Below are 12,124 nucleotides of genomic sequence, written 5' to 3' on the forward strand. Positions count from 1 at the left end.
AAATAGCTAAAAAAATTAAAAAGCCAAAAAGTCAACCCACTTCTCAAACGATACCAAATAACTTAACACAAAAATATCATAATAAAAATTTTAAAATAATATCATAATTAAAAAAAAAACTAATCATAATTAAAGAAAAAAATGACGTAATTAAAAATGTATATAATATGGAGGTGTATAAGACTATCTCCAAGGCTTAGTCTTTTTTTCATCAAATTAATTTGATGAAATAAGTCCAAACTTACTACTCCAACCATAACATTAAATCCATATCAAATTAAAAATATTTTTAATTTTTTATCAAATTGAAAATACTTTTAATCTTTCATCAAATTAAGGATGCCTTTAGTATTACAAGTACATTAGATGACCCGTCAATTATATTTCTGGACATCTTCTTCCTTATAAAATTGTCCTTTAAATTCAATTTATAAAAAATAGGTCGACTGGCCAGTCATTTGTCATGTCATTCTCCCAATCGATGAATAATTTGATGAATAATAAAAATTTTCAATTGAAATGCTTAATATAAAAGGTTGTTTGGAATGATCTAAATAAGTATATTTTTTTGATTTTTTATAAAATATGAATTAGGTTTGAAGTGATATATTAGAGAGATGATGTGACTTAAATAAGATGATATGATTTAGGACTGGTTTAACACGTTTTTAAAAAGTAAAAAAGTCACTATTTTATTTAAATTACATCATCTTATTTAAGTCACATTACCTCTCTAACACATCACTTCAAATCCAACCCATGTTTTATAAAAAATAAAAAAATACTCTCTTAAATAGAATAGTGACTTTTCAACTTTTTTTTAAACATGCCAAATCAGTACTAAGGGATTGTTTGGGGTGTCTTAAATAAGTGCACTTTTTGTCTTTTTGAACTAAAAAGTTGAGGGAAAAAATATGGATGTTTGAGTTAACTTTTTGACTTTTTATGAAAAAATGTGTAATAAAAAATTGTAAAAATTAATTTATAGAGAAAAATTAGGATTGAGAGTTATGCAGCCGTAATTGTTGACTTTTGATGAATAAAATTAACTTTCTAAATAATTTTTTTACTTTTTAACTTTTTTTTTTAAGTATCCCAAACTCGACCTAAATAAAATTTTTACCCAAATTTTTACTCAAATTGAATAAAAGATGTGGCGTGGGAGATGCGATAATATAGAATTCTCCGTCGGGTAATGTTAGGGACACCAAATTTTCTACCAAACAAATGACTAAATGTCTCACATGATATGGGGTCCGCAATTTTGTGGACTCCACACGCATGTGAGACATTTAATCATTTATTTTGTAGAAAATTTGGGACCTCTCATTTTTCTTCTCCGTAAACTTATCACTACTCTCTCCAAAATTCCATGGGGTGATGACGTGTACAGCTCCGATTGGTGGACACACGTAGCTCCTCTCAGTCCTGCAGCAATGGAGAACTGGGCGAAGGGTTTTTCTTGTCTGCGTCGAGAGGTTTCTGCTCCGATTTGATTCACTCGCGAAGAGACGAAAACTATTTTCTTAGAGAGAGGGAGAGGGAGAGAGAGAGAGAGAATGCATCGATCATCACCATTGTTGATCGTGTTATCTTTGTTCTTCTTGCAAATATTCGATCTCAGTTCCCGGGTAGATGCATTGTACGGACCATCATCACCAGTGCTTCAGCTAAACCCCTCTAACTTCAAGTCCAAGGTACAAATCTGATTCTCTCTCTCTCTCTCTCTCAGTTCAATACTTCAATACCTATGGCCCAAAATCCACTTAATTTATGAAAATGTTCGAAGTGTTGATCAATGTGTCTCTTGCCTTTGTTCGTGGAAACTTTAGATCTGATTGTTTATGGTCAATTTCACTTTTATTCCCTTTCATCTCTAAATTATTGATTTAGATTTATTTAGTGATTAAAGTTTTCAATTTCAGATAATATGATCCGATTGGAGATTTTAGTAAGTAGGGGTTTTCAGCTAATAGAAATTTAATGTTTTCTCAAATAAAATCTTGATTCGGTAAATCTTTTACTAATTTATAATACTTGTGTACTTGTATTTTATTTTCCCAATCTTTTTAAGATTAAATAGGTTTGAATTAAATAATTGAGTGACTAAGCAAACTTTAATTTATATAATTTAGGATTTAGTAGACTCAATCAATAGTTTAGAAACTAAGTAATAATTTGGCAATAGTTCAGGAGTAGAAAGTGAAATTAATCCAAAGTTTAATTTGATGACAAAAAACTCATTTCAAACTTTGAACTACTTAAACCATACAACCAAAAACTCATTTTCTTTATTTATTATTTTGAAATGAAGAATGGAGAAGAAGATGGATGTTTGGTTGTAGGATACAAGTTGTCTAATATTGCGTGATGAAGACGATGGGTGTTTACTTGTTCGATTTAAGTTGTCCAAATTATGTTTCCACTATTACTGATTTGGACTGGCCTCGTTTGGGAATCCTCATTTTTAGCCAAAAAGTCAAAAAGTTACTAAATTAGCCAAAAAGTCAACAACCTATACCAAAAAGTGAAAGATTCTCTTTTCTCTCTACTTTTTGCACATTTTTTCGTAAAAAGCCAAAAAGTCATCCCAAACATACTAGTTTTTTTTAGCTCGTATTTTAGCCAAATAGCCAAAAAGTTACTAAATTAGCCTGTTCCCAAACGAGGCCTGATTATCTCTAATTGGATCATAGGAGCTGAAATCAGAAATTTTAGGATTAAATAGATTAAAGTTGTAGTTTAGGGGATAAGAGTGAAATTAACCCGATTAAGCTGTGAACTTAAAATATTGTAGTTGTTGCAACTCTATAGGCAAATGTTATTGTTTGGTGTGTTTGCCTTTGTAATCAGTTGCCAATCTTTCCACTCAGCATTCACAATTGCTCTTATATATATAGTTGCACTTTTATTTTTCTAATAAATTTATATACCAATTTAGTTGGCGGATTAAGAGAAATGATAATATCAATTCCAACAGTACTTGGTGTTTGGTTATTATTATTTCTCTATTTTTTTGGGCAACAATTCCATTACAGATAAGGGTTTCTGTGTTTAAGTTGGTATCTTAATCTAAAATTTGATTTGTAGCACCTATTCAAGCTCCAAAATGCCTGCCAAATTTGTCTAGCCAGAGTGCATCGCCGTGCCTCCATCTCTTTTCCTTTGTTTCTCCTTTTTCTTTACCTTTTTTATGTTAATTTTAATGGGTTTAAAGTTAATTTTATTTCATGCCATTGCTAGTGTATCACATTGATCACCAGCTACAACAGAAAAGGAAATAGAAAAAATTAGGTGCCTGGGCTTTATCCAAGTTTTTTGTTTTTGTTCCCTCAGTTAACTTGTACTTCTAACTTATGTTTAAAAATAAAATAAAAAGGAGTCCAAATTTCTAACAATTTTGGCCTGATGATGTGTTTTGCTTGAATGGTGGCAGGTTCTCAATTCGAATGGGGTTGTTTTAGTTGAGTTCTTTGCTCCTTGGTGTGGTCACTGCCAAGCACTGACACCTACATGGGAAAAGGCAGCTACTACCTTGAAAGGTGTTGCTACTGTGGCAGCACTTGATGCTGATGCTCACCAGTCACTAGCTCAGGTTTCCTATATTACTACTTATAGCAATTGCTTTTAAAATTTTTATGCTTATTATAATTTATAAAACTATATCCCTTTTTTTTGCGCTGTTATGGTTGTGGTGGTGGTCAAGGGGGAGACAATGATGGTGGTAAAGACGTTGGAGATGGGATAAGTGGCAAGGTGGTTGCATGATATTTGTGGATATTTCAATTTGTGGAGCATTGGCCAAGGTTGTGCTATTTTGGTGGCATTATTGGGCGGAAAATCTACAACTGATAATGTTATAGATAAAACTGATAAAAACTATTGATTAAAAGTGATGCCATCTCATGGGCATGCTTTTGTAATAGTGGTTTTTATTTGGTAATGGTGATGATAGCTCTTGATGAGCAAGTGAAATAGTAGTTTTCACTCCAACTAAAAAGCTTGTCTTCCGCAGGGTGTTGTTTATGATCTGTGGGAAATTACTTTTTAAAATTCTATTATTGAGTATTAGTTTGTTTGTTTTGTTTTTGTTTTTGTTTTTGTTTTTGTTTTTGTATGAAATTGCTCCAAAGTTGAGAAAAAAGAAGTTACAATTGAGTTTCAATTAAACATTATTTGATTTTATTGTTTCCATAGATTGTTTCGTGGATCACTTATTCTTTCAATGGTTTGTTTTGTGCGTAGTTAATATGGATATTAGCTTCCACAAAAAGAAAAAAGATTAAGAAGCTATATCCACATAAATAAGGTGATACTCTATGAGGTGACGTGAACTGGCAGTTAATGTGACTCTATACCTTCTTTTTAATCTGGCCAATGACCTGTTGAGCTGAAGAATATTACTTGTCAATTTGGTTGAATATATGTGCCAAGTTGAGTGTTGACTGTGGGTCTATGAGTTTGGTCCTGCGCATGCTTTGCCATAATTTCATGGTGGTAGTGTGGTCATCTTGATCATGTAATGATTTTATGAAAAGGTAATGACATTTGAGAGATGTAGGCTTTGTCATCCCATGTTGTCCTTTTCTGTTACCAAAGTTGTCATATACATTCCTGAATAATGTGATCGTGTGTCATATACCATGGGAGAAATTCTTGTAGTTAAAAGAATCAAGCATTTATCATGTATGTCAGAAAGGATGGGTCGGATGTAAAAGTTGTCCTTGGGACTGGTGTGAACTTGTATGATATTTCATTTTATCTTCCATGATTGGCAGTAATGCAAAGAAAAATTCACTTTTTTGGAGCTTTTATGTTTTCTAAAGTTTCCATTTTCTTAAAAGAAGTTTTATAGGAATCTATATTTGGATGACTGATTTATCTACGTGTACTAATGCGTTTTCTTTTGTTATTGCAGGAATATGGGATTAAGGGTTTTCCTACCATCAAGGTGTTTGTTCCCGGAAAGCCTCCAGTAGATTATCAAGGAGCTAGGGATGTCAAACCCATAGCAGAATATGCCCTGCAACAGGTTGTTGTGATTTCCCGTTGGTACTTGAATTCCATTTAGCATTGTTTTCTTTCTTTTTGTATTTTTCTTTTTGTTGCATAAAATGTTCTATTGTCATTTCATTTAGCTTAGGCAGAAAAGGTCAATCTTTTTTTCTCTTATTTTTTTTTTTTTGAATATCACAGTTCTGTTTGAGTATCATACACCAACTATGTGAATAAAAAAGGTGACTCAGTGCACAAGGCTCCTGCTAAAGCGGGGTATGGAGAGGACGAGATGTATGTAGCCTTACCAACTGGGAATAATATTTATAAAAACCATTTGTGGTAAAATGGGGGTATGATTAGGGCCAGATATCTTTATGCATAGTTGCAAAGTGAAATCAAATAATAATATGCTTGAGGACATGTGTACTTCATTGGGCTGCGCAATACTGCCATCTCTAATCCTTAGTATTTGATTTGAGGGATATATGGATTAGCCAATTAATGGTTATATTGTTCCGTATAAGGCTCTTCCCTAACAACTTAAGCTTTCTGGACTAATGTCTGTCTAACATGGTTCACTTCAATTGCATTATTTTTTAATCCCTGCTGTCAGTCTATTAAGACTCTGTTCTATCTGTATCTCTGCTTCTCGCGTATGAGAGGGGTCCACATGAGGGAGAGTGTGGGAACTTGATAGATATTTCTTTGTCCCACTGTTGACAGTTTAAGCAGACTAGTCTCTTTTGAAATCATCCTTAGCTACTTCCATTGAGTGTTATTAGGAGTGACATGCTAAAATATTTCAGTTGTGTGCAGATAAAGGGACTTCTGAAGGACCGGTTACATGGAAAAGGTACTGGAGCATCAAGTGAGAAATCTGAACCTAGTGCATCAGTGGAATTGAATTCACATAATTTTGATGAATTAGTGCTTAAAAGTAAAGAACTTTGGATTGTGGAGTTCTTTGCACCTTGGTAAGTAATGCTCATTAATAGTCACTTCAGTTGGCTAATCTTGTTCTCTTGGGGGATCTTGAGTTAGCAATTGTTGATTGGTTATTCTTAAACTATCTCTACATAACAGTGGTGCTTAAAAAAATATTCAACATTTTTTTTTTGGGTTATGTTTTAAAGATTCCTATGCTGCTTGTTTCGTCATGCATGGAAGCATTGATCACCTTGAATATAGAATAACAGTATGAATTGTACAACTAAATCAAGTTTGGAGATTGCATCTATAATCTGAAGAAAAACCATAATCAATGAAAGTTTGGAGAGCACATGATGTTTTTGGCTCAAGCTGGTGGGAAGGACACACTGGCAAGTCAAAGCAAAACTTAAGACTCTGGTACTATAATCTTGCAAATATGAGTGGAGTTACATGGATAAATTGAATGCCAAGCCCTATATTTTCGGGGTATCAATTGCATTTGTAGGTGTTTTAATATGCATAACATAATCTGATTTACTTGCATTTCGCCCCTTCCTTTTGTGATTGATATATTAAATTTGTTCTTTTATAGGTGTGGGCACTGTAAGAAGCTTGCTCCAGAGTGGAAGAAGGCTGCAAGTAACTTGAAGGGCAAGGTCAAGCTGGGTCATGTGGACTGTGATGCAGAGAAGGTAAGTTTTGAATTTTGATTTGACCTCGTATATTATATATTATCATCCTGCTTCATTTCTGACTTGTCTGGAAGTTTTGCCGGTGTTGTTATAGCTTTAGTTTCATGGATACAGATGAGTTGTAAATATCAACAAAATTGTCCCGGTTTCTGTTCTTACTCCTTATAATAATTCGTGCCAAGGCTCGAGGTTTTCAGAGCGCAGTGCACAGTTTTGTTGGGAATGGAATTTTCCCCGTAAGCTTTGAAAACAAGCTGGCCCTTGTGCACTTCACAATTTAAACTGAAAATCCCAAATCAGTAAGCACAGCATGAATCTTTTTTTTGATTTTCATGGGATGCAAGCCTGTCTTGTGTTTGGTGCAAGTCCTTTCTTGTGTTTTAGACTTGCACCAAAAAGATTTTGGTGTAGTGCAAATTTTAGACTGTTCCACTGATATTGAAATGCCCCTAATTTAAAATCTGATAGACAATATAATATAGCAAGATTAGGGTTGGTTTGTGTGCTTATCAAATGGCATGGCTCTAATACGGTGGCGTTACCAGTCTCTAATGAGCAGGTTCAATGTGCAAGGATTCCCCACGATCTTGGTGTTTGGCGCTGACAAAGACAGCCCATTCCCTTTTGAAGGTGCTAGAACTGCCTCAGCAATTGAGTCATTTGCTCTAGAGCAGCTCGAAACAAATGTTTCACCTCCTGAAGTGACTGAGTTGACTGGCCCAGTAAGCCTTATTTTCCATCCAAGACTTTCTTCTTCTTCTTTTTCTTTTGGTTGCACGCACTTGTTGAAACATGCCAACTACGAACCTGATTTGATCTTTCTATATAGGATATTATGGAAGAGAAGTGTGGTTCGGCTGCCATTTGTTTTGTTGCTTTCCTCCCTGACATTTTGGACTCCAAGGCTGAGGGAAGGAATAAGTATCTAGAGATGATGTTATCCGTAGCAGAGAAGTTCAAAAGGAGTCCTTACAGGCAAGAATACGAGGGTCTTCAATTAGCTTAGTTTCTCTTACCTTAAAAAATTTTGTTCTATCCCCTTCGTGCAATGAGGATTCAAGGATTCTCATTCAGATTTCAAGTACTGAAATGTGTCTGTTAGATATCATATGCTTAATACACCTCCAAAGTTCTTGTAGACACACGGACACTAAATTAAGAATTAATATTATTGCAGCTATGTTTGGGCTGCTGCTAATAAACAGCTGGATCTTGAAAAGCACGTGGGTGTTGGCGGTTATGGATACCCAGCTTTGGTAGCCCTCAATGTGAAGAAAGGAGCATATGCCCCACTACGGAGCGCATTTGAGCGTGATCAGATAGTGTAAGTATTTCGTTTTCATTTTCGTTTTTGTTTTCGTTTGAATGCAATTATGTTAGAAGGAAACATGAGTAGTACAATAGGCTTGATCAAATAATGTATGTTAGAAGGAAACATGAGTAGTACAATAGGCTTGATCAAATAATGTATGTTAGATGCATTTCATTTTCATTTTCATTTCCATTTGAATGCAATTATGTTACAATCAATCAATGAAATATGAGAACAATACACCTTTTGGTTTCTCAGAGAGTTCGTGAGAGAAGCTGGACGTGGTGGAAAGGGTAATCTTCCCCTGGAGAGCTTGCCCTCGATTGTGAAGACTGAGCCATGGGATGGTGAAGATGGACAAATTATTGAAGAAGACGAGTTCTCCCTTGAAGAACTTATGGGGGAAGAATCTACGAGCAAGGATGAATAGTAACCGGTCAAGATTGTAACGCTAAAGAGGAGAGTCTAGGTTAGAAATGATTTTGATGTTACAAGCATGACATCACAGTATCGAGTGATTACAGATGACTTGTTTCTCTAATTTTAAAGCATTTTCTTTCAAACAAGAAATTTGTCCAGTTCTCTATTTAGTTTGGCTCAAATCTGAAATGCTGATTGGTACAACCGCCACTATTAAGTTGTTGACACCTGGAAAACATCATGTATCGCCATCTAGCTGAATCAAAATAATTACAAACTCATAATTTTTCATGATGATATCGGCATTAAAAAACATTTTTAGTTCATAAATCCAAAAATGAATCAGTTTTCTATGACATCTAAAAACTTGGCACATTCTATTCTCCTCAATACATTCTTTACTCAAAAGAGGAATCTGTACATGTCTTTGATGAAATCTTCCACCTGCAATAGTGAGCAGTTTATAAATCTAAACAATCTCATGAAAGAGAGTAAGGACATAAGACAGTCTTAGCGTACGAGATTCGGAGACGAGGGTTTTTTAAGGAAAAAAAAGGGAAATTATTTACCAGTTGGATAGACCAAAAAAATAAAATAAAAATAAAAGTAATACCAAACATGGAGAGTGAAACTTGCACCCCATGATTTTTCACTTGCACCCCCAATGTTTTTGTAATTTTTTTTTCCTATCCCATTGTTAAGTAATCCCCCCCCCCCCCAAAAAAAAAAAAAAAAAAAAGTTTGAGTTTAACTCTAATTGATTATACTGGAGATGCGGTGTTAGGGTTCAATAGGTTTATTTTGATAATTCAAATTGTTTATATCGTAGGGTTATTTGAGAAAATCTTTGGTACAACAAATTAGATTGATATCTGATTGAATCACATTTATTCTGAAAAATAAAGAGTTTATTATCAAAATCATACTTATTAGCCGTTTTGTAAGCGAAATATGATCTAATATGTGGTTATTAATAATTGTCAAATTGTTATATATGTATCAATACATGCCACATATTTTTATGGGGTTCATTGTGGTGATGATAATTTATTATGATAGTCATACCAAATAACTAGGTTAATTATACTAATGTTGCTCAAAAAATACGTTCCATTATACTTTAATTTTTATATTTTAATTGTTCTACTTTAATTTTCAAAGTATGCAATTTCTTACAATGTAGTCGTTAACACAAGTACCGTTCAAAATCAACAACGAGATAGGGATATTTTAAGAATTTAAAAAAAAAAAAAATTCAAAAAAATTGAGAAAAAGAGGGAATTTAGGTAAAGTCAATTTAACATTTTCCTTTGACAAATGTAAATAATGTTGGTTGTTGTAATCAAATCAACATCAACCTCTTGCACCAGTTTACACGGATTCCGAATTGGAATCATCAATCTCTTTTACCACCGAATTAGGGATTGTTTTTGAATAATCTAAATAAGTATATTTTTTTAAATTTTTTATGAAAATATATGTAAAAAAATAAAGAGGTTATGTGACATAAAAAAGATAAAAAGATAAAAAGTACACTTATATAGTGTACTCCAAACCAAGCCGATTAGAATATATGCACAAAATTTGTGCAAAAAAAATAAAAAAGAATAAAAAAGGGAAATTTAGAATTCAGTGGGTGTTCCACAAAATAATTATATTTTTTAATTTTTTATGAAAAGATATGGAGAAAAGTAGAGAAGTAATATGACATAAAAAAGATAAAACGATAAAAAATATACTTATATAGTGGATCCCAAAACAAGCCAATCAAAATATATGCACAAAATTTGTGAAAAAAAAAGAAGGGAAATTTAGAATTCAGTGGGTGTTCCACAAAATAATTATACATATATGAATAGTTTTGGTAATAATATTTATAAAATTTATTATTTATCCGTAATTATTTTTAAAAAATTATACTGAATAATAATTTTTTTAAAAAATATTAAGAATTTTATTGTGTTGCTCAAATTTAAGGTCATAAGTTTAATTTAGGGACAATTACACTGTGTCAGTTAAAATTAATTACAAAATAGTAATAAAAAAAATTATAATTTTAATTATTCATATATATAATATTGTCCATCTTCTTGTAATTAATTTCTCCTGACATTACTGTTAGATTATTTCCCCTTTAATTTAAATTTTTTTAGACAAATAGCCTTAAGAGCATCAGCATCAACTTCTTCAAAATAACAAAAAGTTAAAATATAGCTAATAAATCATCAAATTCTCCCTCCATCAATCTCAACAATTTTTTTTTAAATTAACTTTTTGTTAAATTTGCTACAGTAACTCTTCTGATGAAGCGAGCAACTGTTTATCGTTACAACACGCGATTTGGGTATAACTGGACGGTTGGCCGGAAGTCCCGCCGGATGTTCGGCCGGTTAACCGGTCAACGACATTTATTTTTATTTTTATTTTTATTTTTTTACATTTCCTTCAGTTTTATCTTTTGTAAAACATAAGAATTGTTTGATTGATAACTCATCAATTTAATTATAAAAAAAAAAGAATAACAATTAATTTACTAGGATTGAGTTAAAATAGAGAGTTTGATGCAGTGGGTGGTTAGCTAAAATAGCAAAATAGGTTTTTTATCTTTAATTTGACTAAAAATTTAAAGAGTCTAATGCAGATGCTCTAAGTTCTATTCTTTTGAGATTATAAAAGGATAAAAAAATTTGAAAGGGCATATTACTTTTAATTTACTCATCTGTCTATTTATCTAGGTTATTATTTGTCTACTTGTCACCTATTTATCTACTTAACCTACCTATCTGTTCATACAAACACCGCTACAAGTTGTCAATGGCTGCTACCTCTATTGACTTTCTCGACAATCGGTTGGTAGTGGTGGTTTGACGACAGTAGGGTAAAAATGAAAAAAAAAAAAAATCTTCAAAATAATAATTTATTTTTTTCACTAAAAAAAATATTCAAAATAATGGTTTATAGTTTAGGGACTAAGTAGATAGTTGTCGACACTTGGAAAACATCATGTATCGCAATCTAGCTGAATCAAAAGAATTACAAACTCATAATTTTGCATGATGATATCGTCATTAAAAAACATTTTTAGTTCATAAATCCAAAAATGAATCAGTTTTCTATGACATCTAAAAACTTGGCACATTCTATTCTCCTCAATACATTCTTTACTCAAAAGAGGAATCTGTACATATGTTTTTGATGAAATCTTCTACCTGCAATAGTGAGCAGTTTATAAATCTAAACAATCTCATGGAGAGAGCAAGGACATAAGACAGTCTAAGCATACGAGATTCGGAGATGAGGGTTTTTTAAGAAAAAAAAAAGGGAAATTATTTACCAGTTGGATAGACCAATAAAAAATAAAAATAAAAATAATACCAAACATGGAGAGTGAGACTTGCACCCCATAATTTTTCACTTGCACCCCTAATGTTTTTGTAATTTTTTTTGTGTCCCATTGTCAAGTAATCCTCCCCCCTCCTCAAAAAAAAGAAAAAAAAAAAAAAGAATTGAGTTTAACTCTAATTGATTATATTGGAGATGTGGTGTTAGGGTTCAATAGGTTTATTTTGATAATTCAAATTGTTTATGTTGTAGAGTTATTTGAGAAAATTTTTGATACAAAAAATTAGGTTTGACATGGGTAGGCGCACAAATGCTATAGCCCACTATGAACAACCCAAGCCTACCACTTAGGACCCAATACATAATTCAATTAATAAAGCTCAGCATTGCTGAAGTCCCACACAACAATAAGAGCCAATGGCATCAAGAC

General features: G+C 32.6%; 1 protein-coding gene across 1 annotated transcript; it reads left to right on the forward strand.

Annotated features, from left to right (window-relative positions):
* The first annotated feature begins 1,319 nt into the window (after positions 1 to 1,319).
* LOC114306550 (protein disulfide isomerase-like 2-3) lies at positions 1,320 to 8,502 on the forward strand. The gene is made up of 9 exons (XM_028251828.2): positions 1,320 to 1,697; positions 3,437 to 3,595; positions 4,919 to 5,032; positions 5,815 to 5,972; positions 6,521 to 6,620; positions 7,166 to 7,342; positions 7,450 to 7,595; positions 7,798 to 7,944; positions 8,191 to 8,502. Exons 1-9 carry the CDS (start codon positions 1,560 to 1,562, stop codon positions 8,360 to 8,362), a joined length of 1,311 nt encoding a protein of 436 aa, XP_028107629.2. The 5' UTR covers positions 1,320 to 1,559; the 3' UTR covers positions 8,363 to 8,502.
* Positions 8,503 to 12,124: the final 3,622 nt, after the last annotated feature.

The sequence above is a fragment of the Camellia sinensis genome, chromosome 7 (genome assembly GCF_055761805.1).
Source record: "Camellia sinensis isolate YWXY chromosome 7, ASM5576180v1, whole genome shotgun sequence".
NCBI classification, from domain to species: Eukaryota; Viridiplantae; Streptophyta; class Magnoliopsida; order Ericales; family Theaceae; genus Camellia; species Camellia sinensis.

Excerpts from the sequence above, each read along its gene's own strand:
- LOC114306550 (XM_028251828.2), top strand. The coding sequence starts at position 1,560 with ATGCATCGATCATCACCATTGTTGATCGTGTTATCTTTGTTCTTCTTG. Across the intron at positions 7,343-7,449 it reads TGACTGAGTTGACTGGCCCA|GATATTATGGAAGAGAAGTG; the intron begins GTAAGCCTTATT and ends CTTTCTATATAG. Across the intron at positions 7,596-7,797 it reads TTCAAAAGGAGTCCTTACAG|CTATGTTTGGGCTGCTGCTA; the intron begins GCAAGAATACGA and ends ATATTATTGCAG.